At 45.9% G+C, this 26,977-nt stretch overlaps 3 protein-coding genes and 4 non-coding genes across 8 annotated transcripts in view; 6 read left to right on the top strand and 1 right to left on the bottom strand.

Annotated features, from left to right (window-relative positions):
• Window positions 1–1,029, top strand: part of Kif2c (kinesin family member 2C) — a 28,077-nt gene extending 27,048 nt beyond the window's left edge. For both annotated transcript variants that reach the window (XM_047555972.1, XM_047555980.1), the window contains 2 exons: window positions 153–276; window positions 401–1,029. In XM_047555972.1, coding sequence (XP_047411928.1) covers window positions 153–276; window positions 401–483 — 207 coding nt within the window. In that variant the 3' untranslated portion in view covers window positions 484–1,029. The remainder of the gene's footprint in view (window positions 1–152; window positions 277–400) is intronic.
• A 5,968-nt stretch (window positions 1,030–6,997) lies between these two features.
• Rps8 (ribosomal protein S8) lies at window positions 6,998–9,652 on the top strand. Its single transcript, XM_047557927.1, has 6 exons — window positions 6,998–7,045; window positions 7,448–7,554; window positions 8,071–8,170; window positions 8,551–8,726; window positions 8,917–9,046; window positions 9,485–9,652. Exons 1-6 carry the CDS (start codon window positions 7,042–7,044, stop codon window positions 9,592–9,594), a joined length of 627 nt encoding a protein of 208 aa, XP_047413883.1. The 5' UTR covers window positions 6,998–7,041; the 3' UTR covers window positions 9,595–9,652.
• Window positions 7,277–7,359, top strand: LOC124968609 (small nucleolar RNA SNORD55/SNORD39). Its single transcript, XR_007105786.1, has one exon. It is a non-coding gene; the product is annotated as a small nucleolar RNA SNORD55/SNORD39 (small nucleolar RNA).
• LOC124968638 (small nucleolar RNA SNORD46) lies at window positions 7,885–7,989 on the top strand. Its single transcript, XR_007105799.1, has one exon. It is a non-coding gene; the product is annotated as a small nucleolar RNA SNORD46 (small nucleolar RNA).
• Window positions 8,779–8,847, top strand: LOC124968633 (small nucleolar RNA SNORD38). The gene has a single exon (XR_007105798.1). It is a non-coding gene; the product is annotated as a small nucleolar RNA SNORD38 (small nucleolar RNA).
• LOC124968630 (small nucleolar RNA SNORD38) lies at window positions 9,301–9,369 on the top strand. Its single transcript, XR_007105797.1, has one exon. It is a non-coding gene; the product is annotated as a small nucleolar RNA SNORD38 (small nucleolar RNA).
• A 3,959-nt stretch (window positions 9,653–13,611) lies between the features above and the next one.
• Best4 (bestrophin 4) lies at window positions 13,612–16,980 on the bottom strand. Its single transcript, XM_047519795.1, has 9 exons — window positions 16,829–16,980; window positions 16,646–16,740; window positions 15,856–16,089; window positions 15,475–15,629; window positions 14,998–15,075; window positions 14,502–14,699; window positions 14,321–14,401; window positions 14,044–14,198; window positions 13,612–13,885 (listed from the first exon to the last, which is right to left on the bottom strand). The coding sequence occupies exons 1-9, from the start codon at window positions 16,978–16,980 to the stop codon at window positions 13,612–13,614; spliced, it is 1,422 nt and encodes a 473-aa protein (XP_047375751.1).
• Window positions 16,981–26,977: the final 9,997 nt, after the last annotated feature.

Here is a 26,977-nt window from a genome sequence, read left to right as displayed (position 1 = left end):
TTTTTTTTAATGTGCTGAGGATGGAATCCAGTACCTCACACATGTGAGGCAAGTGCTGTACCACTGAGCTATAGCCCCAGCCCCCCAGGAATAATTTACTGAAGTGTTTTGGTCATTATTGAATTGAAAAGGTCCTCCCTGTGTTGTTACAGCAAGGACCAGGCTGGCTTGAGCTCTCCGAGATATCTGAGCAACCAGACTATGACCTGGAGACCTTTGTGAACAAAGCAGAATGTGCCGTGACCCAACAAGCCAAGCACCTCTCAGCCCTGCAAGGTGGGTGTGGCTCCCTCTGGCAGTGGTGGCTTGCTGGCTTCTGGGCAATGCAGGGGATGTCAACTCTGCCCTACGTGAATAGGGGCCTCTAAGACTCTCATACACCACTGCCCTTTCCTTCTAGATGTCATCAAGGCTTTGCGCCTGGCCATGCAGCTGGAAGAGCAGGCTAGCAAACAAATAAACAGCAAGAAACGGCCCCAGTGACAACTGCAAATAAAGATCTGTTTGGTTTCACACCCAGTCTCTGCCCCGCCCCTCCCTTTCCCTCCCCAGTCAACTCTGGGCACCTGGTGAGTTGTTCAGGGTTTGAGCTGGGGCAGGTTTTGGTAAATGCTAAGTGTGAGGGCATCCAGCCCAGGGCAGCTGGGGTGGGAAGCACTATACTTTCCTTTTTCCTCAATTGGGAACAGGAGGAAGGTGCTTTTAGTTACCATGTAAATCTGCCCTTCTCTCCCTCAAGATGAAGTGCTTTCTTGGTAGTTTTCTCTGGGGTAGCATCCTGCCTGCATGAACTGGCTGCTGGTGGAGGCTTCCCAGCGTTGTCCTGGCTCTGGAGAAGAGAGGAGCCTTTAGTCCATTTCTCTCTTGGCTTTGGCCTACCTTCCACAACCTTGGCTCAAGCACTTGGATGTCTTGTACTTTAAGAAAAGTTTCTGGGGGGGACCTTTGCTTTCCTTGCAGTTTTTGAGGCCCAAGAGTATCCCTGTTCTTTTCTGTTTTATATGTTTATACATCGTGTCTAACAATAAAGCAAATAAAGCAAGAGAAACTAAATCAGCCTTTTTTTTTGTTTTTTGGTTGTTTTTTTGTTTGTTTGTTTTTTGCGGTGCTGGGGATTGAACCCAGGGCCTTGTGCATGCAAGGCAAGCACTCTACCAACTGAGCTATCTCCCCAGCCCTAAATCAGCTTCTTGAGTGGTGTGTGGGAAGAGCCTGGGAGTGTCTGAGATTTCTGGGAACAAGTACTTCATACAAACTTTGGCCTCTGTAGTGCTGATTCTGTATTTTTCTTAGATCAATCCACATCTAGAGTCAGTGACAGGCAGAAGACTCCAAACTAGCTTGTTTTCAACCTATTACATTTGTACGATAAGGGACAGGAACTGAAAAGTAGGGAGGAGATAGTACTCCTCTATGGTTGCGCTCAAGTCATGTTCAGAGTCTGACAAGAAAGCACCTGAGCTGGGTGTAGTGATGCGCACACCTGTAATCCCAAGGGTTTGTTCGGGGAAGCTGAGGCAGGAGGATGGCAAGTTCAAAGCCATTCAACAACTTGGCAAGGCCCTACACAACTTAGCAACACTTTGTCTCAGAAAGGGCTGGAGATGTGACTCAGGGGTTAAGAGCCTCTGGATTCAATCCCTGGGGGAAAAAAAAAACACTTGACTCGCTAGTCAAAAGATCTGAATGGAAACACCAGTTTGGTCCTGGAAAATTGAGAAGTTTGCAAGTTAGACTGAGGGTCCAAGCACAGGCCCTGGGCAGTTTGCAAAGTGAAGGACCAAATTCTGTGTCATGGGGTTTGAATTAACCGAATGATAATGAGGTGTCCATAAAGAAGGGTTTTAAACCTAGGAACCACATAGTCAAATGTGTGGTTAGGATGGTCTCAGTAATGAGAACAGGCAAGCCGCATGGACTATGTAGGCTGTTACAAAAGGCAGAGAATGATGGGGTTGGATGGACCTGATCTTGCTCCTCAACCTGGGTGTTTTGGGTTTTTTTGTTTTGTTTTGTTTTGTTTTTGCAGTGCCCAAGGATCCAATCCACAGCTTCATGTGTACAAGACAAGTGCTCTACTACTGAGCAATATTCTCAGTCCCTCCATTTGTTTGAAAAATAGGGGCATTTTCTACCTTGTAATGAGAGAATTGTACACATCTGAGGTGACATTAAATTCTGAATTTCTGGATTCAGAAATTTGGCTAAATCACAAGCTTAACAGAAATGGCACTCTGTGGCCTTGATGCCGTGGCACACACCTGTAATCCCAATGGCTTGGGAGGCCAAGGCAGGAGAATCACAAGTTCATGGCTAGCCTCAGCAACTGAGCAAGGTCCTAAGCAATTTAGTGAGACCCTGTCTCAAAATAAAACATAAAAAGGGCTGGCAATGCAGTGCTCTTGAGTTAAATCTTGGGCAAAATAACTTTTAATTGTAATACAATTTATATGCCATAGTATTAATTAATGTAAAAATGCACAATTCAGTGGTTTTTAGTATTCTGAATTGGGCAATCACTATATAATTCAAAACTTTTTTTTCAGGGGAGGGGTACCAGGTATTGAACCCAGGGACTCTTAACCACTGAACCACATCCCCAGCCTTTTTTATTTTTTATTTTGAGACAAGATCTCACCAAGTTGCTGAGACTGGCTTTGAACTCATGATCCTGCCTTAGCCTCCCAAGGCGCTGGGATTACAGGAATGTGCCACCACACCCACCTGTAGTTACCCTTTATCAGGTCAAGGAAGTTCAATTCTATTTCCAGTTTATTGAATGTTTTTATTACTTAAGCATGTTTTTTTGTTTTTTTCTTGGGGGGCGTGCAGTACTATGGATTGGACCCAGGGGTGCTTTACTGCTGAACTACATTCCCAGCCACCACCACCCCTTTTTTAAATTTAAGACAGTGTCTCATTAAAATCCCAAGGTTGGCCTGCAATTTGTAATTTTCCCACTTCAGTCTTCTGAATTACTGGGATTATAGGTATGAGCCACTGCAACCCACAGGATATTGGATTTTGTCAAGTGCTTTTTCTGTTCTAAAGTGATTGTTTTTCCCCTTTGTTGTATTAATAATGGTATATTACAAAATCTAGGGCTGGGGATATAGCTCAGTTGGTAGAGTGCTTGCCTCGCAAGCCCAAGGCCCTGGATTCAATCCCCAGCACCACTAAATAAATAAATAAATAAATATATAAATATCTAGGAAAACTGGTGAATACAATATGGTTAAGTAGAAAATTAGATTGCCCAAATATTTGTGTATCATTCAAATATTTATTGTATGCTTACTAAATGACAGGCATTATTCTATGTTTTAGAATTTTAATAGGGAGCAAGTTTCTACCTTCATGTATATTTTGGTTAAGACAGATACGCATGTAAAAATGTTAGAGGTAGTATTAGGTAGAGAAAGATGAGGTTTGCTACTTTAGAAATCAGGCTCCAGTCGGATGCAGGTTGATGCACACCTGTAATCTCAACTTTTTGAGAGGTAAGGCAGGAAGATTTCAAGTTCAAGGCCAGCCTCAGCAATTTAATGAGAACCTGTCTCAAAAAATAAAAGGGGATGTAGCTCTGTGGTAGAGCACCCCTGGCTTAAATCCCCAGTACTGGGGAGCAGGGGAGCAGACTCAGAAAAGTCCTCCCAGTGTGTGTTGGGGGGGTAGGGGAACACTTTGAATATACTTGAATGAAGAGAGGGAGAAAGCCAACTAAGACTTGGGAAAAAGAGCTTTTCCTGTCAAAGCATTAAGGCCTGAAGCAGGAAAAGCAAAGTCAGTGTGCCTGGAGTAAGGGGGAGTGGTAGGAGATGAGCAGTTAGAGAGATAAGCAGAGGCCTGATAAGGAATTTTTATTTTTTTCTGAATATACTGTAAAAGTAGTGGAAACTGAAAATAAAGAGGGGGTAATGTTGAATCTCTTCCAGGAGATGAGATATAGGGCTGGAGATGTGGCTCAGAGGAAGAGTGCTCGTCTGCCAAGGAATAAGATATAATCTGGAGCCAAGTGTAGCCGGACTGATGCATCAGTTTATTCCCTTAAAATATTTTCCCTCTGTTCTGCATTCCTCCTCTTTAGCCACTAGATAATTTATCTTCCTCTTCCAAGTTATTCTTCTCAAAGAATTGTCTACATACTGTTTCTTTCTATTTTTCAACTTCCCATTTTCTTTCGTTTTTGATAAAAATGAATCAAGAGGCTGAGGCTGTAGCTCTGTGGCAGACCACTTGCCTAGCACGTGAAGCATTAGGTTCACTCCCTAACACCACATAAAAATAAATAAAGGCATGCTGTCCATCTGCAACTACAAAAAAAATTTTTTAATGAATCAAGGGCTGGGGTTGTGGCACAGTAGTAAAGCGCTTGCCTGGCATGTGTGAGGCCCTGGCTTTGATCTTCAGCACCACATATAAATAAGCAAATAAATAAAGGTCCATTGGCAACTAATTTTAAAAAAATGAATCAAGTATTTGCTCAGTTCATTGCACAGGAACTGCTCTTGCCAATATCACCAAGGACTTTCAGATTACCCAACTGAACTGTAACTTTTTAGTTTTTTTTTAAATCAATACTAGGGATTGAACCCAGGGGGGTGCTTTACCACTGAGCTACATCCCTGTTTTTTTTGTTGTTGTTGTTGTTTTCTTTTAAGACAGGGTTTTGCTAAGTTTCCCAGGCTGGCCTTAAATTTGCTATCCTCCTGCCTCAGCCTTACAGGTATGCACTACTACACCCACCATTAATCTATGACTAAATAGCACTCAGTAGACACCACTCTACACTAACTTTGTTCCTGCCACTTGAATTGGTCCTTTGGTCTCCCTTGACAGCTTACTTTATCTTATCCTGAATTGTTGATATTCCTTAAGGCTTGGACCTAGGCCCTCTTACACTGCTTGATCCAACCCCCTCTTTGGTGCTGGGAATCACATCCAGGACCTTGTACATTCTAGGCAAATGCTCTACTACTGAGCTACATCCCTGGCCCCAAGACCTTTTTAAGTTCGAGACAGGGTTTTGCTATATTGTCCAGACTGTCCTCAAACTTTTGTTCCTCCTGTCTCACCCTCAGGAGTAGCTGGGATTACAGGTGTATGCTTCTGTGCCTGGCTCTCATTTTTTTTTTTTTTTTTTTTTTTTCTTTCAGTACTAGGGATTGAACCCAGGGTGCTTGACCACTGAGTTACATCCCCAGCACCCCCCCCCCCTTTTTTTTTTTTAATTTTACAATGGAGTCTTGCTTGCTAAATTGCTGAGGCTGGCTCCAAACTTGTGATTCTTCTGTCTCAGCCTTGAGTGGTGGGATTATTGGTGTGTGGCCACCATTCCCAACTCTGTCAAATTTCTCAATGCCTAGGGGTTGGCAGACTACTTTGCATTGACAAGGCCCATGACCTAAGAATGGCTTTTACATTTTTAAATGTTTGGGAAAAAATCAAAAGTATAGTGTTTCATGTATCAAAAGACAAAAGTATAACAAGTGTAAAGACCTTAATTAGCTCTATTTAGAAGTTCTAGAATCAGACAACACTTCATTCCCTAAAATAGAATGTGTTCCAATACACTGAGAAGAGGGTGGTGCTATAGACAAAAAAGGGCTTACAGAATAATAGAAAAATAACTGATTGGTTAACATCAGGTTATTTTTTTTGTAAGGATTAAAGCAGAAGGAATTTCACTGTGCCAATTTAAACTGGCCTGTTTGGGAAACTTGGCTTTTATATCTCTTTCAATGTCTCTGAAGGTCAGATTAGTTTCAAATGGTGATGTAGGACTTTAGTATACTAAAGTAGCTCCATTTTAATGTTTGCAATACTGGAGATCAACCCATGGCCTCAGGGATGTTAGGCAAGCATTCTACCACTGAGCTATATACCCTCCAGCCCTCCGTTTTGATTTTTAGTCTGGTCTGTTGGGGCCTTACTGCAATACCTTAGTTTAAAAGGATAGCTTCCTACAATTGTTATTTACTAGATAATACATGAAAATTATATGAAATGCAAATCCAAGTATCCATAGATTTATAGGAATGCAGCCACACCCATTCACTTATATTGCATATTGCTGCTTTCACACTAGACAGGAGTTGAGTAGTTGTGCCCAGTGTACCAACTTAATTTTTTTTTCTCCTCAGACACACTTTATCATCACTTAAAAACCAGTAGCAGAACTTATTTACTCTTCGTAAGAAAAGTTTGCCAACCTATGCTCTCTCCCTAGATTGCCTTTCCTCTTGTGGCTTTAATTATCCCATATATACCAACGATTCCCAAAGTAACACGTTCTGACTATATCTCTTATCTAAGGATGACCAGACATGAACAGCTTACCTGTCATTGCCATTTACATAATTCACCCAGATCTCAGACATGAACACTACCTTAGCCTATCCTGTTGTTAAATGGCACCAATATTCATCAAACTGGTCAAGAGAGAAGAAATCTTTGCCGACTCCTTCAATCCCCACGTTCAACCTACCACCAAACCCTTCAAAACAAAACCGAAGCCTACCATCTCCACTGCCTTCCAGCCTTTTCCAACACAGCCTCGCCCATACCTCTCATCCTAGACTACTGGAGTAGCCTCTGAAACGAATCTCTCAAAAACGTAAATAGGCGGAGGCCTGTAATCCCAGAGGTTCGGAAAGCTGAGGCAGGAGGAACCCGAGTCCGAGGCCCTAAGCAACTAGGCGATCTGTCCCAAAATAAAATATAAAAAGGGCTGGGGCATGTGGTTCAGTGGTTAAGCTCCCCTAAATTCAATCCCTGGTACCAAAGGGGGAAAAAAAAGTCAAAATCACGCTCAGTAGTGCCCTAAACTCCTGCATTTCTACCGAAACAGCTGCGTGCTCACCCTCCCAATCAGCCTAAGGTCAGGCGGCTGAGAGTACCAGACCCTCAGACTTCAGGCTTCAGTAAAACTCGCAAAGACGTAAGTCACGTCGCCCGGAAGAGACGTAAAGGGGGCGGGGCAGGGTCTCACAAACTGGACCGTGAAGCTTTGCGTTTCCTCTTTCCAGCCGGCGCCGAGCGATGGGTGAGTGTTTCCCTGAGTTAGGGCTGAGAACCGGGGTGACCTCAATCCGGCTCCATCCTTCCCCACGGCGAGTTTAGGACTGGAGGCGTCCCGATCTCCGGTCACAAACAACCGCGAAGGGGATGGCCCACCAGTTTTAGGTTGCCAAGGTCTGGTGGGGGGGGTACTACAGGGTCTCCGAAGTGCAGGCTGCATCAACATGGCTGCCGTGGGAAGGAGCTACGGCTGGGCCGCACGTTATGATGACACTTCGGTAATGCTGCACATTGCTGACTGAGCAGTGGGGAAGCCAACCTTGGAGAGCTGAGCGTGCGGCCCGCCAGGCGAGTGAGGTCTGGAGCGGCCGAGCCTCCCGCACCGAGCTCCAGCAGCTCAAGCTTCCGCCCCCGTTTCCACACACAGGCATCTCTCGGGACAACTGGCACAAGCGCCGCAAGACTGGGGGCAAGAGAAAGCCCTACCACAAGAAGCGGAAATATGAGTTGGGACGCCCTGCTGCCAACACTAAGGTAGGTGCGTGCTGGGCCTTGCTGCCTGAAAGGTCGCTTTCCCCTGTTACCTAGTCGGATCGCTGGTGGTTGTGAATTTTCTTAGGTTCTGTCTTTCTTTGTGTTAGGGACTGGACGGTCTCCCTACCTTTATGTGTTGAATCAATACTAAATGAAAGCATGGCCTCTGGATCCGGTCCCCCCAGTTTACGGTCTGGTAGAGACAGATGCGTGCTGGGATTTGATCAATTCTTGGAAGGGTGGGCATTTCTTGTGATCAGGAGCCTGGTATTTGTGTTTAGTGGACACTTAATTTTTAGTGTTGGGCCGCAGGTTTTTCTCTTAGGAGGTAACTAGAGTGATGAAAAAAGTATCCTTAGGCGTGGTTGTGGCTGTATTGGTCACCTGTGTGCCACTTGCCAATGGAAGGACTTGTCATAGTTACACTGACAGTTGCCTCCTTTCAATCCAGGTTGCCTTCCCTCACTTGTCTGGCTCTCCTTGATAACCTAGTTCCTGTCTCCTTGTATTCTGCAGATTGGCCCGCGCCGCATACACACTGTCCGAGTGCGAGGAGGCAACAAGAAGTACCGGGCTTTGAGGCTGGATGTGGGGAACTTCTCCTGGGGTTCTGAGTGTGAGTGGGGCCCTTAAGAAGTGGTGGGAACCTAAGTCGTGCTAAACTTTTGTAAGTGTTTTTTTATAAGGGATTGCATGCTCTGGAGCAAAGCACTTAGAAGTGTCTCCTTGCTGAAAGACCTTGAGGTAGCAAGAGAGTTTTCTCCATCCAGACTGTTCTGCCCTGGTCTCTTACTCCTATAGCCTGAGGGATTGGGGCTGATTTTTAGAAGCATTGTCAAACACAGGCCCTAGGAAAAGATGGGATTGTGGAGGAGCTGATACCCTATGGCTGGGTGAATTAGTTCCCTTCTGCTTCTGCCCTACTTTGGGAGGTAAGGATCCAGTTAATTGACCCTTGGATTACATGACTTGATTCTGAATTTCTCTTGTGAGTAGGTTGTACTCGTAAAACAAGGATCATTGATGTTGTCTACAATGCGTCCAATAATGAGCTGGTCCGCACCAAGACCCTGGTGAAGAACTGCATCGTGCTCATTGATAGCACACCGTACCGACAGTGGTACGAATCCCACTATGCACTGCCCCTGGGCCGCAAGAAGGGGGCCAAGCTGGTGCGTGCCACTCCCTGTATGGGTTAGGGGGAGGGCTGCCTGATTTGAGCCTTCTTGTGATGAAAACTGTCCAGTTCTGCTGCTGAAGGGAGAGAGATGAATGCCTTTAGTGCTGAGGAGGGCAGGCATTGGGCTGAAGGAGGCTCTGATGGCTTCTCTGAGCTAAGCCATCTGTGTCCTTTTTATTCAGACTCCTGAGGAGGAAGAAATTTTAAACAAAAAGCGATCAAAGAAAATTCAAAAGAAATACGACGAAAGGAAGAAGAATGCTAAAATCAGCACTCTCCTGGAGGAGCAGTTCCAGCAGGGCAAGCTGCTTGGTGAGATGGCTGTTGGGTTGGGGAAATGGGAATCACAAAGATGCAGTGTGCCCTCTGCATTTTACCCTTCACTTGATTTTACTTCACTGCCAGGCATGTTTATCTAGAGGGTTCATCAAGGAGTTTAATGATAGTAGGACATTGGTATGAAAGTGAAATGTGAAATTGCAGGTAGAAAGGGTATATCCACACATCCTTAAAGCTTGACCTCAGATGTAGGGATATTTTGGTAAGCCCAGGCAGTGAGGGGGCTGTCTCAGTGATGAAAACTTTGTCCAGTTCTGCTACTGACTTTAAGTGATGATAAAGTGTGTCTGAGGAGACAGTGGGCTTCATGCCTGCCCCCAGGGTCCCAGAACCAACATGGACCTTTTCAGAGGATTATATAGGTATGTGGGGCCTTTTGTCATTCACTAAGGGCCACATGATCTCTTACAGCCTGCATTGCATCAAGACCAGGACAGTGTGGCCGAGCAGATGGCTATGTGCTAGAAGGCAAGGAGTTGGAATTCTATCTGAGGAAAATCAAAGCCCGGAAAGGCAAATGAGTCCTCCTCCCTTCTGTCTTAGCTCGTGTAATAAAAGTGTTTATTGTTCTATGCCCTATGTTCATGGTGTTTGAATATTTGGCTTTTTTATTTATTTTTGTACTGGGGATTGAACTCAGGAGTACTTGACCCCTGAGCCACATCCACAGCCCTGTTTTGTATTTTATTTAGAGACAGGATCATGCTGAGTTACTTAGGGCCTCACTTAAGTTGCTGAGGCTGGTTTTGAACTTGAGATTCTCCTGCCTCAGCCTTCCAAGCCACTGAGATTATAGGCATGTGCCACCATGCCTGGCTGATTTTCCTGTTTTGAGCAAAATTGATAATGATATGTGGTATGGCCCTCTTCCCACCTTCTATCCTAATCTGGGTTCATCCCACTGTGGAGTCCTCATTGGCCTCTTATATCCCTGAAGGCCCAACTTATTGGACTATGTAGACTCTGACTTTGCATAGTTGGGCCATTGTTTCTCACTGGGTTTCAGTGGAAACTATATTGGGGAGTTTTTAAGAAGAAATATGTAAATATATGAATATAATAAGTTAGTATGTTTTCATTGTGGACCTGGATTGTGAGGATTTGTTTGATTGTGTGGGATCAAACTCAGGATCTTGTGCATGCTGACCACATAAAATGAGTTACACCCACAACCAATTTTTATACTTTTGGTAAATGGATGGTCTGGAAACCTTAAAATTGTATTCAGAGTGTTTTCTGCATCGCTGAGAGCAGATTAACCCATTATATCTCAGTGTCATTCATATATAAATATATGAATATAATAAGTTAGTATGTTTTCGTTGTCTTTTGGATTCTTTGTGGTGCTGGGGATTGAACCCAGGGCCTTGTGCTTGCAAGGCAAGTACTCTACTGACTGAGCTATATCCCCAGCCCTGTCTTTTGGACTCTTAATCCCTAACCCCCTTCACACAAAATTTTAAAATTTAGATTACTAGTGATTTCTGCATTGCTGGAGATTATTTCTTCATCCTTAACTTGCCCTGTCAGCATTTTGCCCAGCATGCTGGAACATGCCTGTAACCCTAGCTACTTAGAAGGCTAAGGCAGGATCATAAGTTTGAAACCATTTATTTTGAGACAGGGTCTCACTGAGTTGCCCAACTGATTTCAGACCCTGTGATCCTCCTGCCTGTGTCCCACATTGTGGAGGCACTAGCTAAAATACTTACTTATTTTGGTGCTGGGGATGTAACCCAGAGGTGCTTAACCACTGAGCTAGATCCCTGGTCCTTCTATTAATTTCTTTCTTTTGGTACCAGGGATTGAACCAGGGGCGTTTAACCACTGAGCAACATCCCCAGCCCTTATTTATATTTTATTAGAGACAGAGTCTCAATTAGTTAGGGCCTCATAAGTTGCTGAGACTGGCTTTGAACTCCTGCCTCAGCCTCCCAGGTTAGCCCTTTTTTTCTTTTCTTTTCTTTTTTTTTTTTTTTTTTTTTTTTTTGGTGCTGGGGATCGAACCCAGGGCCTTGTGCTTACAAGGCAAGCACACTGCCGAGGCTGACCTTGAACTTGTGATCCTCCTGTTTCAGCTTCCCAGGTCACAGGGATTACAGGTATGTGTCACACCTGGCTAAAGGACCTATTTTAAGAGCTAAAGAAGCATAAAATCCAAGTAGTTAATCAGCTTGGCTAAGTTCCAGACTTCTGTGAAAAGATGATTGGAAGGTGTATCAGGAGATCAGCCTCTTCTGAGTACAGAAACTGCTTTTGAGGACAAAATAAAAAACCTTACTATTGGCTCTGGTGAGACAAGGCCCGGCTTTCCCAGTGTTCATCTTTGTTCACTACCTTAATATCAGCTGATGTTTACTGAGTTCACATATCAAACATAATAAAGCAACATTCAGCATTCCCCCTCCTTTTTCCTTTTGCACAGTAGTGGGGATCTAATGCAGGGCTTCCCACAGGTTAGGCACACACTCTACTGACCTACGTTTCCAGGCCTGCTTTATTTTGAGACTCTAGCTAAAGTTACCAGGCTGTCCTAGAACTTGGAATCCTGTCAGCCTCCCAAGTGGTCAGTATTACAGCTTGCTCCCTCTCTTCTATCTCTAATCCAACAAAAATATCTGTTTTTGTCTAGTCTTAAATTTACCTGCTCACCATCTCCACAGCCTCCATAGATTATGATTCTCACCATAGAGCAAGAATATCTCTCTGAAACCTAAGAAAAAAACCCAGAAGCCTTCTGAATGAATTGCTATCATTGTAGGGTTCTTAAGTCTCCATGTTACAGATTTGGAAACTGGAGACATGCTTGTAATCTGAGGCAAGAGTATCACAAGTTTTAATGCCAGCCTCAGCAACTTAGACCCTGTCCAGAAAATGAAAAGGACTAGGAATTTAATTCAGTGGTAAAGAGCTTCTGGGTCCAACCTTCAGTACCTAAAAATTAAATAGATTTGGAAATTGGAAGCAGGTGTAGAACTGTTTAGTATTGCCAGGCCTAGTGGCACACATCTGTAATTCTAACTATTAGGGAGGCTGAGGAGAGGTGGGCAACTTCAAGAGCAGCCTGGGGACTGGGCTTGTGTCTTAAGTGAAGGAGTGCTTGCTTGGTGTGTGTGAGGCACTGGGTTCAATCCTTAGCACCACATATAAATACATAAATAAAAGAAAGGTCCATAAACAACAACAAAAAATAGCCTGGGCAAATTACAAATTAGCAAGACCCTGCCTCAAAAGCATGGGGATGTAATTGGTAGGGTATTCCCCCTGCTAGAATCTCTAGAATTCAAAAAAGAAAGAAATGTAGCCAGCGATCAAATCTTCCCCTTTCCCCCACTGAATGCCAGGGCAGCTGTACACCCCTAGTGCCTCCCTCCTTTGTCTTCCTCCTTTGTTCTGGTAGTACTTCAGTTGTAAAGGCATGACAGGTTTGTCATTCACCATCTTCTTTAGGTGGAGGCTAGAGCTTGGAAGGAGCCCAGTTTTATAATTCCAGTCTCCATGGGTCTTATCCACAGGGCCTTTCTCTTTCCCTAACTGAGTGCTCCAGCGTTGCAGGCACACTGTGGAGGTGGACGCATGGTTCTACCCTTTGAAGTTTTCTCCCCTGTTTGGTTGGGAGGACCGCAGGAACATCCAAATGCTGAAGGTCTGGGGTGCTGGGTGGCATGGGACTGCTTCTCATCTGAGTTTAATCCTCCACGGCATATTCCCAAACCCTTATTTCATCTGTATCCTACAGTGCACGTGTCAATTCATTTTACACAAGTAATGAATATATTCTCCTTGTCAACAAAAACGTCACAGAGCAAAGTTCCCTGGTGCACATACTGACCACGCCTTCCCAGTGATTTAGGTTGTCAGTGTGAGTAAGTTATATCTTTCCAAACATTCTTTAATGCATGACTCTCAAACTGTCCACCCCAGACTAGCACAGCATCACCTAAAATCTTGTTAGAAATGCCACCCTTTTGTGGGGGGAGGTTACTGGGGATTGACTCAGTGGGGCTTTACCACCGAGCTACATTACCAGAACTTTATTACTTTTGAGACCGGCTCACTAAGTTGTTTATGGCCTCACTAAATCACTGAGACAAACCTTGAACTTGTGGTCCATCAGGCACTGGGATTACTGCTTGCACCACTGTGTCCAGCTAGAAATGTCACTTTTTGATCCACATACCAAATCAAATGCATCAGAAAAGCTAGGTGTGCCCAGCACTCCACAAGACTTCCAGTGATGCTGATGCTTCCTCAGGTTTCAAGACCACTGGCTCAGGTCTCCATTGCCAGGCAAGGAGGAATCTAACTTTTGCACCTGGACTGTAGTCCTCCACACCTGGCCTTTATCCTTCTAGCTTCACCTCACCAAGGACCCATCCTACCTGGCTCTTCCCACCATCTTCTCTTTCAAGGATGGTCCCTAAATTCTGCTCAAGGCCCACAGGAAATGTTTGCTCTAAGTGCTGACAGGCAGGACACAGCACTGCAGGAGGGAAGGGGGAGTGGTGGGAGGTAGGGGTGGGACAGGCAGAAGGGTCTCAGGGCTCCAGGGCCTCGTCGCCAGACTCCACTGCCTCCTCTTCAATGCGGCCAGTGGCTTCAGGGTCTGCTCCCTCCTCAGTCCGGACACGCAGCAGATGCGGGGTCCTCGGGGCGCCACGCACCCGGCCAAAGTTTCGGAGGCTTATGGCAGGGGAGGGTGCTCCTGCACCCAGGAAGCGGCTGAGCAGCGGGGTTTGTGCTGCAGGCACTGGCCGGGCCGACCCTGGAGATGCCTCCACCTGCAGGCTCTGTTCAGGGTCATCGCTCATGCTATGGCCAGGAGGGTGTACAGGGTGAGACTTGAGGCCAGACTGGACCGGGGGCAGAGTAAGGGGCTGGGTATATTAGTGCTCCAGAGGGTGACCGGGGACCTGGCACCAGCCTGCTGGGTCAAGCAAGTCCGGCCTTGGCCAGCACGGGCCACTTACCGCAAGTTGAAGGTGGATCCCAGGAAAGAAGGTCGCAGTGACTCCGCTGCTGTTGCCACAGTGTAGGGTGGCTGTGGCTGCTCCTCATCCCAGTACGGGTCCTTCTCCGCAGGGGGCAGGTTTTGGTACATGTCATCTACAGAGAGCAGGGACACCTGGACCAGAAGAGAGGTGGGCAGCAGGTCACAAGGATCCTCCTCTCCTCTCCACACACAGACGGAGAGCTGACTGGGGGAGGGAGCCAAAGAATTGACCCCTGAACCTACTCCCACCTCACCTGCAAGTTTCGGTCTATGAGCTGGTTGGTCTCAAAATCATCATCATCTTCACCAAAGGGGTTGATGATCTGTTCAGCCACCTACAGGATGCAGAGACAGTGTCTTTTGCGCTTAGAGCCCCCACTCTACCCCAACATTGGGTTTGACCCGTGCCCAAGCATGGCCATCTGCAGTGCCCACCTTGAGCCAGCCAGCATAGAAGAAGAACTGCAGCAGTGTGGTAAGAGGCACATACATGTCCAGGTCTCCCAGGGCTGGCGCTGCCTTCTGGCCTGGTTCCAAAGGCTCCTGAGGTTTGGCAGCCCCTGCTTCTGGCTCCACAAACTGGCGGCCAACCAGGGAGAGGGCAAAGAAGGAGTAGACAGCTATGGTCACCACCTGGAGAAGGGAAAGCCAGACCCAGAGTACAGTGCAGTGACACACACAAATGCATCCCTGCTCCTGAGACCCTGGGGAGTCTGACTAGTAATGAAACATGCAAAGGGGTGGCAGCACCAGCAGGATAGGGACACCTTGGTGGGGTGGAGGGAGGCTTTGACGGTGAGCTCTTGGATATTCAGAGCCTCACTGAACAGAACGGGCCCAGGGCAAGGACCATCTCTTAATTCTCTTCAGGATCTCACACACAGCACAGAACATACAATAGGCATGGGACAGGGGAGGTGAAAGCATTTACTTGGGTGTAGACGAGGGGGATGCTGATCCAGTCATAGTGGAACAGCATGCTGCACTTGGCACGGTACTTGTTCAGCTCCTGGTGGAACAGCAGGAAGAGGAGATCAGCAAAGGGGAAGAAGGAAGACTAGGAAGAGAACAGGGAAGCCCAGCACAAAGCAGGCCTGGGCAGATCTGAGGCTGGGCCTGCTTTACGATGTTATTAGGCTGGGGTGCCTGTGATGGGAAGCAATTTATCAAAGTCCTTGCAAGCACAGGCCCTGGAGCTAGAAGGACTCAGAATGAATCCCAGCTGTGCTAACTAGCTGTGTGATTTGAGCTTTTCTACAGTGTCTGTTCCCTCGTTTGTGAATGGGGCTAAAGGAGCTACTATAGGTAAGTACTTCCAAGTGTGTGGTACTTAGTTGCAGTCATTCAAGCGTTAAGTACCAAAATTAAAGGCAGGAGGACCAAGGAAGCTGGACCTAGATTAACTCACTTCCAGAAGGAGACAAAGAGCAATGTCATCACGGATTCGCCCATCTCTGCGGGCCTGGGCTGCCAGGTTGGTGAACCAGACGCAAGGGACCCAATACTTGTTGAAGTCGGATTTCAGGCTCTCAAACTTTTTCCTCTCTTCCTGGGACATGAAACCTGTGAAGTGGGTGGGTGCAAGACACATCCTTCGCCACCAGGGGAGGCTGACGGTCCCCTATGTGGCTGCCCTCCCTTGGCTAACTCAACTCGCCAAGCTGGGATCCTGAAGCGCCTTCTGGGGATTAGACCTTCCCGGAAAGGCCCTGACCTGAGAATCCCCCAGCCTGACACCTGCACCCAGCTGGGGTGCCAGGCCCACACAGAGGTCCCACAGACCACGCACCTGAGTCCACCACGTGCTCCATAGTGGGGAAGCGCTTGAGCACGCGCGTGCTCACCGAGCGCAGCACCAGAACCGATGCCAGGTTGGCATAACGTATAAGAGTGCGGCGGAGCAGGCGGCCGCGCTGGTCCACGCCATGCACGCTGGCTGAGATGACGCACATCAGCTGGTCCGGCAGAGGGATGCTTGTGTACTGGGACCACCAGCGGTTCACTACCAGAGTCACATAGAAACCTGGTGGGCCACCATGAGTAGTGGGGGATAGAGGGATCATGGAGGAGCTGGGAGTCAGAGAGCCCTGCCTCCCAAGCCAGAGGGTAAGCCTGCAGCCCCTGAACCACAGCCAGGCTGCTGCAAGCAGGCAGGAACGCTTTTGGCTCCAGTGAGCCTTGCCTCTTCCTCTGGTTCCACCACCCTGCTGGGCCAGGCCAGACCAGGAGAAGGAAGAAATGCAAATTTCCAAGGAATTGGGGAAGCGAGAGTATAAGACCAGGTAATGGTTAACTCTGAGACCTGCTTCCCATGAGGGTGAGGAAGGGGCTGTCACCTCTTTCCAGCTCCCCTCAACCCAGAGTGGAGTTGTGAGGCCACAGGTGTCTTGTGCCTGTGTGGAGTGAGGGTCCAGCAAGTGATAGGCAGGGCCTTGCCCTGGAGAAGCCCTGGACCCAGTCCCCAGTCCCCAGCCCCCAGTTGGTGCCTGCTCCAGCTGGCTCTAAGCTATGCTGCTCAGAGCTGTCAGCTCAACCCAAAGGTTAGAGACCACAGCCAGGGAAAAATAATGGAGCCTCACCCAGTACAAAGGACAAAGGGATGAGGTCCGCAGAGCGGTTGCAGTATCGGGCCACCTGTGCATACACTTGCCTCTGCTCCTGGGTCAGCAGCAACCTTGGGAAGGTCAAGCATAGGCCTAGGTTGGAGGGAGGTGGACAGACAGCCTCTGCCCCAACAGGCCAGCCCTGAGACCCACCCTCACCTGTAGGCGATGCTGAGCACAGCGTAGAGAGCAACAAAGAGTAGGAACTCCTTGTAGAGGAGCTTGTAGATGCTTCCCCTCCAGCGAAGGAGCAGACTGGAGAAGCCACCAAAGCGTGCTTCTGCCACTTTGAGGGTGTATGAAACCGTCATGGTTCTGGGGCCTGAGGCAGGAAGTCACAGAGCTGTCCTCCTTAGCTTGTGTTTCCGTTAGAAGCTTAGTACCCGGACAACCTCCCTTCACCTCTGGTCCATATACATGTGGGCCTTCAGCCTGTCAGTAGATAAGAGGCCAGAACGCCACAGGGCACACCTAGCACAACCAACCCATCCTCTGCAGAACCTGTACTCACAGGGGAAACCAGAATGGAATAGAGCAAAACAGGGCTGAGCTCTGTGCCTCCTCATGCATGAGACTTTCCCAAGCTCTTTTATTTTTTTTTTTTAGGTTCTGGAAATTGAACCTAGGGCCTGGAAATGTTCTGAGCAAGTGCTCTGAGTTACATCCCTGCCCTTTCCCAAGCTCTTCTTCCACCTGCAGGACTTGGATAATGGATTTTGAGTTTCTGGAGACAATCCCCAACTCCAGCCCAGAACCACCTCTCTTGCTCTGAACTCTGATTATCTGGTCTCCCCAGGCCCAGGGCACTTTCACCCACACATACCTGCCTGCCTGCTGGGAGCAGCAGCCTGTGTGGAGGAAGAACAGCCAGCTTTCACTCTGCACAAATTTAAGTACCTGCTAGGACTGAGGTTGTCATTGATGGATTGAAGAATCATCTAGCTTCCCCTGGTCCTGGGAACTGGATGAATCTCCCTACTCCTGCAGGGCTGGGCTGGCCTTTGAGAAGCAGAAGTGCCGTTTGCATTGACCCTATCGCTCACACAAATGACACCATGTCCTTCAAGCCAGGATGACAGGGATCACTGTCCCATGCTCCAGGTGAGAAGACAGGAGCAGAATAAACTGTTATAATACCAACTATGGACTAAGGGACAGGTACTATGCCAAGAGCACTACCATGTCACCCTCTCATGGAACTCTCATCACAACCCTACAAACAAAGTAGGAACCATCCTCATTTCAAAGATGAGACTCCAAGAGGTAAATGACAGCAAGCATATATGTTGGAGATAGAATTCAAAACCAGAAGTGACAGACTTTAAAGACTAGAAGTAGCCCAACTAGGCCTAGACAAGGACTTGAACTCCAGGACTAGTGTCCCGTGCTAGGGTTCTGAGGGTCCTGGCCAGGATTTTCCCTATTTCCCCACAGGACTGACAAGGTCACAGATCTAGGAACTCAGTACCAGAATGCAGACCCCTTTAAGTCTTGTGTCCCACCTCTTGACTCCTAGCAGTACCCAGAGTCTGGAGTGACCACTTTCAGAGCAAAGCTATTGGCGCTTTGCAAGAAGCAAAAAGACCTACCTAGTTGGCAATTTTTCCATTTTCATGTAGATTTTTTTTTTCCAGTACTGGAGGTTGAACACAGAGTTGCTCTACCACTAAGCTCCATCCCCAGCCTTTTGATTTTTCTTTATAATCTTTATTTTTGGTACTGGGGATCAAACCCCAGGGCACTTTACCACTGCTCTACCAGTCCTTTTTAAATTTTTTTACTTTGAGATAGGATCTTGCTAAGTTGCTTAGGGCCCTGCTGAGTTGCTGAAGTTGGCCTTGAACTTATGATCTTCCTACCTCAGCCTCTGAAGTTGATGGAATTACGGGTACACACCACCGCACCTAGCTTATTTTTCATTTTAAGATAAGATTTCACTAAATTGCCAAGGCTGGCCTCCAACTTGCAGTCCTCCTGCTGGTGTGGACATGTGAATTTTTAATATATATGCCAAGATATAAACATTAATACAAGTCAAAATGGTTCAGTGAACAAGTTTCAGGAGTTCATAACAGTTGTATAAAAAAAATCAAACAACTTTTCCTGAACAATGCCAGCATTTGGATTTTAAAAAAATATTTTTTAGATGTTGATAGATCTTTACTTTTATTCATTTATTTATATGTGGCTCTGAGATTCGAACCCAGTGCCTCACACATGCTAGGCAAGCACTCTACCACTGAGCCACAACCCCAGTCCAATTTTTTTTTTTAAAACAGTACTGGGAACCAGGCACGGTGGCATACACCTGTAATCCCAGCAGCTCTGGAGGCTGAGACAGGAGGATCACAAGTTTAAAGCCAGCCTCAGCAAAAGCGAGGTGCTAAGGAACTCAGTGGAACCCTCTCTCTAAATAAAATACAAAATAGGACTGGGGATGTGGCTCAATGGTTGAGTGCCCCTAACTTCAATCCCTGGTCCCCCCCAAAAAAAACAGTACTGGGGATTGAACCCAGGGGTGCTCTACCACTAAGCTCCATCCCTAGTCCTTTTTATTTTTTCAATCTTTATTTGTTCTTTTCACTTACACATGACAGTAGAAACCATTTTGACATATTTATACAAGCTTGGAATATATCTTATTCTAATTAGGATCCCAGTCTTGTGGATGTACACAATGGTGAGATTCACTGTGGCGTATTCATATATGTACACAGGAAAGTCATGTTAGATTAATTCTGCTGTCTTTCCCCTTCTCATTCCCCTCTCTTCCCTTCATTCCTCTTTGTATAATCTACTGAACTTCTATTCTTCCCTTCCCCCCTTTTTATTTTTTGAGACAGGTTGTTGCTCCATTGCCCAGGCAGGCCTAGAACTTGCCATCCCCCTGTCTCAGCCTCCTGAGTTGCTGGAATTAGAGCTGTGCACCACTGTGCCCAGCCAGCATTTGGGTTTTTAAAAAACAAATTTATCGCCCCATGCATGCCTGTAATCTCAGCTACTAGGGAGGCTAATACAGGATAGTAAGATTGAGACCAGCCTGGCCAACTTTACAACACCCTAAAAATGAAAAGAAGGACTGGGGATGTAGCTCGGTGGTAAACCATCCCTGGATTCAATCCCCAGTACCACAAAAATCATCATCCTTGTCATCCCCACCATCATCATCATCATCTTATTGAAGGCAACTAAATGGTGTTTGTAGCATTTTATCAGAGTCCATCCATTCACTATGCTTTTCTAAGTTGTTCCACATGTTTTAAGTATGTGTTGTTTGTCTTCTAAGCTGTTCTTGTAAGTTCACTATTATTATTTATTTATGTTTATTTAGAGACAGGGTCTCACTAAGTTGCTTAGGGCCTCACTAAACTGCTGAGGCTGGTCTTGAACTTGCAATCCTCCTACCTCAGCTTCCTGAGCTGCTGGGATTAAAGGTGTGTGCCACCATGCCCAGCTGTTAATTTATTATTAAAATACATTATACTGCCAGGTGTGGTGATGCACACCTATAATCCTAGCTACTCGGCAGGTTGAGGCAGGAGGATCACAAATTTAAGGCCAGCCTTGGCAATTTAGTGAAACACTTTCTCAAAATAAAAAAGGGCTGGAGGTAGAGTTTAGAGGGAGAGCACCCTGGGTTCAATCCCTGGCACTGCAAAAACATAAAAACAAATAATAATTACAAAAAAAAGATCCAAGCCTTGAGAGTTACTTAGAAGCTCAGCCTACTCTGCTCTCTCGGTGACACCTTTGCTTTCAATAAACCTCTGCCTTGCTTGCCAAAAAACAAATGAAAAAGATCCAGTTCTAAGAAGCCTCTGGAGAACCAGCCAAGCTCCTTCCCCAAGTCACTCCTCAAAGCCCTCAGGTTTTCCCTTTTGCAGCAGTCAATCCAGGCCCTCCAGACAGGATTGGATCTGATTCATCTCAGGAAAGTCAGGGAAGACTTGAAACCCAGCTACATTCTTTTTCTCTTTCTTCCCTCCCTTTGTAACAATGGTCTGCTTCATGCTTTGAATATAACCCTTGCTGCTCAGTACCAGGAATTGAATCCAGTGGTGCTAACCACTGAGTCGCATTCCCAGGCCTTTTTATTGTTTTTATTTTAAGACAGGACTTTGCTAAATTGTTGAGACTGGCCTTGAACTTGCAATTCTCCTGCCTCAGCCTCCTGAATCCCTGGGATCACAGATATGCACCCCCAGGCCTGACTGTGATTTATTTTTAAAATGGACATGTTTCTTTCTCCCTCCCTCCCCCTCACTAATCTGGGAGGGAGGCGGAATGGAAACAGGATTGCCTTTCTTCCCCATCCTAGGCAGACACCCACCACAAGAATGAAATAATTCTGACTTCAAAATGGTACCAGAAAGGCTGTAGCTCAAAGGCAGAGCACTTGCCTCATGTGTGAGGCACTGGGTTCCAGCCTTAGCACTGCATTAAAACAAACAATAAAGGCATGTGGTCCATCTACAAATCCAAAAACTTAGAAAAAGATGGCACCAGAAGATATAAAAAATTGCTATCTCCCAAGTTAACAAGTGAACTACATCTCCAAACAGGGAATACTTGGAATGTGACCTTTTTTAAAACTCCCTATTTACAGGCAGTGGCATTCATCTGTAATCCCAGTAGCTGGGGAGGCTGAGGCAAGAGGATCACAAGTTCAAAGCCAGCCTCAGCAACTTAGTCTGTTGACTAATCCTGTCTCAAAATAAAAAAATAAAAAGGGCTGGGGATGCAGTTCAGGAGTTAAGCATCCCTGGGTTTGATCCCTGGTACCTAAATAAATAAATAATAAAAATCAAACTTTCCTGTTCCCCATGATGGGCAGAATCATATCTTCTGGGACAGGAATCCCTTGTGCTTTTCCTTTGCTAGCAAAGTAATAAGACTTCTTCCTTTTTCTCAAAACCATGTCTTATTTGATTGGCATCAGGGACAAAGATGCAGCTTTTGGTAACATCTTCATCCCTCCCTTCTTTCTCTTTTTCTCTCCATTTTAACATGAAAGACATCTGGATTCACATTCTCATCCTCCCCTGCCTCTTTAGGTGAGATTTCCCTGGTGAGCCAAAGTCTGGAAACTGTCATGACCTGACTGGAGTTGGGCCCTCCTTCCAGGTCCAAGGTGAGAAGTCACTGAATAAAGAACAGATCTACGAGAAAGACCAGTACCTCATCCATCTCAGTCACAGAACCCCTTCCCAAGCTCTGATCTGTGACTTCCCTATAGGCTAGGGACGGAGCTCAGGGGTAGAGTGCTTGCCTAACATGTGCAAGGCCCTGGGCTTGATCTCCAGCATGAAAGAAAGGAAGGAGTGAAGGAAGGAAGGAGGGAAGAGAGGGAGGGAAGGAAGGAGAGAAGGAAGGAAGGAGAAAGGCAAAGAAAAAGAAAGAAAGATTGGAAGAAAAGAAAGAAAGAAAGCTAGCTTTCTGGACTGCTTACCACTCAAAGATGTTCTAATACTTGGGAAGCCAGGCCAGGGTCTCCCTGACAGCTTTCCCCAAGGCAACACCTGCCCCCATCCTCAACCCTCACACTTCTGCCTGTTACTAGCACTCTGGTCTGTGAATTTCCCACAGATCTAGGATGAAGGTACATGACCTAAAGTGTCTGTCCCAGGAAGGGACTGTCACCAGACCTACCCTGCCTCTCCCTCCTGAGTCACATATCTCCCTTCCCACTGCCCAGGTACCCTTCCCCTGGTTTATGGTCTAGGAGAGGGAACCATTTAACCTGTAAATCACTTTGCCCCACCCTGCTTGTCATCCTCCTGTTCTATCTCCCTTCCTGCTTTTCCTGCCCTCCAGTGCACCCTCCTCCTCATAGTTAACTTGGATGTATGCTGTACACTTAGTACTACAGTGTCTGCAGCTAGGCTTCACCATGGTCACCAAGGTTACCAAGCATCATGACTTTATTTATTTTTTATTTATTTATTTATTTTTTTTTTGCGGTGCTGGGAATTGAACTCAGGGCCTTGTACTTGCAAGGTAAGCACTCTACCAACTGAGCCACATCCCCAGCCTGCATCATGCCATTGAGTGAACCACTTCTGTGCTTCATTTTTCCATGGTGAAATGGGGATAATACCTATCTCATCGAGTTGTTGTGAATATTAAGTGAGTTAATTGTATAAACTGCTCAGAATAGCACAGGAGAAGCATGAAGTATACTCTAGCAATTAGCACATGCTTTAGTTTTTGGCTGTAGCACTCTCCAAAGAACCCTGAAATCTTATTGCTGAATCCTCCAGAGTCCTAACCTCACTTGGTATCTCTCATTCTTGGAAGATTGTCCTCTCTTGGCCTCTGACCTGACAATGTCAAGAGACTCTAAGTAGCCAAAGGGACAGGGATATAGGGCATGTGCCCAGCAGGGCAGCAGGTCTGACAGAATTCTCTGGGGAATGGAGACCCCAAGAGTTTAGGAAAAGCTCAGCTTGGGGGCTGGGGATGTAGCTCAGTGGTAGAGTCCTTGCCTAGCAAGCACAAGATCCTGGGTTCAATCCCCATCAGTGCAAGACAAACCCCTCAGTTTTGACAAGCCATTGGTTATGAGAATCTTGGGGGAGGAGAAGGGGTACTAGCAAGAGGAACAGGGAGCAGTGAGGAAGGAGGACAGTTGCAAAGACAGGGAATGAATGACCCCAGAAAAAGGGCAACTGAATAGTGGAGCCAGACAGACTTAGGTTCAGAACTTGATTCTGCCCCTGGGGAGCTGTAGATGACCTTGGGAAAAGTGTTTATGAAATCCCCCATAAATTTACAATGAGCAATCAACAAATAAGATAAATACCATTTCACAAATGGTGCCTTTTGGCCATCTTCCAATAATTCTCTGGAAACAAGAGAGACACCTGTGCATGTTGCACTGAATTTCTCCTTTAGAAAGCATGGAGTCATTCCTTTGCTCACAGACATACAAGAATTATAGGGGCTGCGGTTGGAGCACCCCTATAATTCCAGCAACTCAGAAGGCTGAGGTGGAAGGATCACAAATTCAAGGACAGTCCCAGCAATTTAGCCTCAAAATAAACAATAAAAAAGTTGGGAATGTAGCTCAGTGGTAAAGCACCACTGCCACTGGATTCAATCTCCAGGAAAGAAGAAAGAGAGAGAGAGAGAGAGAGAGAGAGAGAGAGAGAGAGAGAGAGAGAGAGAGAGAGAGAGAGAGAGAGAAGAAAGAAAGAAAGAAAGAAAGAAAGAAAGAAAGAAAGAAAGAAAGAAAGAGAAAGAAAGAAAGAAAGAAAGAAAGAAAGAAAGAGAAAGAAAGAAAAGAAAAAGGAGAGGAATGTCTCACATATGTTACCATGGCAAAACTGAAAGGGTCGACAAAGCACCCAGCATGCTGTTGGTATTGTAAATAAGCAAGTTAAGGGGAAGATTTTTTTGTTAACAGTAAGATTCTTAGCAAGAGAATTAAGGCACATATTGAGCATATTAAGCTCTGTAAGCGCCAAGACAGTTTTCTGAAACGTGTGAAGGAAAATGACCAGAAAAGAAGGAAGCCAAAGAGAAAGGTACCTGGGTTCAGCTGAAGTGCCAGCCTGCTCCGCCCAGAGAAGAGCGCTTTGTGAGAACCAAAGGAAAGGAACCTGAGATGCTGCAACCTGTTCCCCATGATTTCATGGCACAAGAATACAAGAATAATTTTAAAAAGACCCCTGGACTGGGCTGGGGATGGCTCAGTTGGTAGAGTGCTTGCCTCACAAGTACAAGGCCCTGGGTTCAATCCCCAGCACCACAAAAACAAACAAACAAACAACAGAAAAACCCTGGACTGTATAAAAAAATATGTGAATGGGGAGGAGGTTACACAGAGAAGGACTTGCTTAGCATGTATGAGGCTCTTGGTTTTGCTCTGTTTCCTTTGGCTTTGTTTTTGTGGTATTGGGAGTTGAACCAGAGCCTTGTACATAATCCACAAGTGTACTATATCCGGGCTACATCCCTGGCACCACCCCCCAACTTTTTTTTTTTTTTTTTTTTTTAAGTTTGAGAGAGGGTCTTGTTTAGTTACCCAGGTTAGCCTGGAACTTGTGATCCTCCTGCCTCAACCTCCCAATTAGCAGGGGTTACAAGTGTATGCCAACCAAACCCAGTTGAAACCCTTGGTTTGATTCCAAGAATGACAAAACAAAACAAAACAAAAATTTACTGTAATCAGGAGGCTCTCCTGATATCCTGGCTCCTGGATATCAAGAACCTTGTTTGTCAGGCGTGGTGGCTCACACCTGTAATCCCAGCAATTTGGGAGACTGAAGCAGGAGGATCACAAGTTCCAAGTCAGCCTCAGCAGTTTAGCAAGGCCCTAAGCAACTTAGCCAAATCCTTTCTCAAAATAAAATATAAAGAAGGATGGATATGTGGTTCAGAGCTTGAGTACCCCTGGGTTCAATTTCCTGTTACCAAAAAAAAAAAAAAAAAAAGTAAACTTTTAAGGGAAGACTACAGTTAAAAAAAAAAAAAGTGAACTGGGTATGTTGTTCCCTAGTAGAGCACTCCCGGGTTTAATCCCCAGTACTTAAAAAAAAAAAAAAAAAAAAAAGCAGGGGAGGGGGTATTTAGCAGCTCAGTAGCAAAGCACTTGCCTAGCATGCGCAAGGCCCTATGTTTGGTCCTTGTCCCTGAGGGGGAAAAAAAATGAAAAAGAAAGAAAATAAAAAGAAAAACAGATCATATATGTGAACTCAGAGGAAAAAACATCTATAAGCTAAAGAGGGAGGCCTCAGAAGAATCAAGCATGCTGACATCTTGATCTTGGACTTCCAGCCTCTAGAACTGTGACAACAAATTTCTGTCACTTAAGGTACTCATTCTGTGGTATTTTGCTATGGCATCTATAGCAAACTAATACAGAGACATTTTGCTTTGTTTTCCAAATATAAAATTGCAATATTGAATATGCCTTTCGAAGCTGTGCATGACTCAGGCCCACTCACCCTGGGGATTCACCCTTTCTAGCCCCACCATTATCATCTCCCCCTGGAAAATTGCTAACCTGTGAGAAAGAGGACCAACTCCTGAGTATGGCACTCAAGGCCTTCCTGCCCATTTGCCCTTCCCTCACTCATCTCAAGCTGGTTTGGGTCTCCCTTCAGTGGCCATGAAGGACAAGCTTGAAGTAGGCCCCTGTGGGTCTGATGAAGGACTGGGTGAGATCTCTCTAGCAGAATATGGTGATGCCATAAAATGGAGGTGACAACAAAAGCCAGGAGACCAGCAAGGTGCTGTGGCAATAATCTGACAAGACAGACTGTGACCTAGACTAGGGTGGGAGGAGAAGATGGAACCAAATGGATACATATCAAAAATATTTGGGAGATAATCTTGACAGGAATTGGATACAAATAAATACTTGTTGACTTTCCCAGCTACTCTTCCTAAAGTAGGCTGTTGGTTTACTCTTGTTTTTTTTTTTTTTTTCCTTCATAGCACTTTTCACAGCCTGCAATTATTTTGTTTACTTACTTATTTATTGTGTTTCCATAAAACAGAATCAAGCAAACTAAATGAGGACTGCAAACCCTTACCAGTCTTAGCTGAGACAATAAATCTGAGGTCTGACTGGTTCAGTAATTGATAGAATGATCCAGAGTGGAAAGAGTTGAAATTGACCATAAGATCGGCAAGTCTGATCCTGGGACCATCACTCCAGAGGTGTTAATATCACACTTCTGCCTCTGGACCTGGGCATTGAAGGGTGGGCATTGAAGAGGGATCTAGGGGTCTAGATGGCCCCAAGAAAGCTGCCCAATTGCCCAACCCCAGCATTTGAGAATATCCAATACCTGTTCTTCACTTTTTGGCCTTCTGGCTGTTGACTCAGGGTAGTAGATAATTTCAGGAGAAGGAAATATGGGAAGCTACAGGACCCTGAGATCCACCCCTCGAGAGCTTATAAATGGGTAGTGGAAGATGCGACTAAAAACATGGTAAAAAGCCTTCAATACCAAGCTGATTTTTTTTTTTTTTTTTTTTTTTTTTTTTTGTACCAGGGATCTAACCCAGGAGTGCTTTATCACTGAGCTACATTGACGACTTCCCTCTTTTTAAAAATATTTTTTTAGTTGTAGATGGATACGATGCCTTTATTTTATTTATTTTATGTGGTGCTGAGGATGGAACCCAGTGACTCACACGTGCGAGGTCAGCGCTCTACCGCTAAGCCACAACCCCAGGCCCACCGAGCCCTTTTTATTTATATTTATTTGGTAGCTGGGATTGAATCCACGGTGCTTAACCAGTGAGTCACATTCCCAACCCTTTTTTTTTATTTCTTATTTTGAAAAAGGGCCTCGC

The sequence above is a fragment of the Sciurus carolinensis genome, chromosome 1, assembly GCF_902686445.1.
Source record: "Sciurus carolinensis chromosome 1, mSciCar1.2, whole genome shotgun sequence".
In the NCBI taxonomy this organism is placed as follows: Eukaryota; Metazoa; Chordata; class Mammalia; order Rodentia; family Sciuridae; genus Sciurus; species Sciurus carolinensis.
This window is presented reverse-complemented; position numbering and strand designations above follow the sequence as displayed.

What these genes read in the sequence shown, in the direction of transcription:
- Rps8 (XM_047557927.1), top strand. An exon ending in GCAAGAAGGGGGCCAAGCTG is followed by an intron (nt 8,727 to 8,916) that starts GTGCGTGCCACT and finishes CTTTTTATTCAG; the next exon opens with ACTCCTGAGGAGGAAGAAAT. An exon ending in CCAGCAGGGCAAGCTGCTTG is followed by an intron (nt 9,047 to 9,484) that starts GTGAGATGGCTG and finishes GATCTCTTACAG; the next exon opens with CCTGCATTGCATCAAGACCA.
- Best4 (XM_047519795.1), bottom strand. Translation starts at nt 16,980, where the DNA reads ATGACGGTTTCATACACCCTCAAAGTGGCAGAAGCACGCTTTGGTGGC. An exon ending in GTGCTCAGCATCGCCTACAG is followed by an intron (nt 16,741 to 16,828) that starts GTGAGGGTGGGT and finishes GACCTTCCCAAG; the next exon opens with GTTGCTGCTGACCCAGGAGC. An exon ending in GGAGCACGTGGTGGACTCAG is followed by an intron (nt 15,630 to 15,855) that starts GTGCGTGGTCTG and finishes CCCACTTCACAG; the next exon opens with GTTTCATGTCCCAGGAAGAG.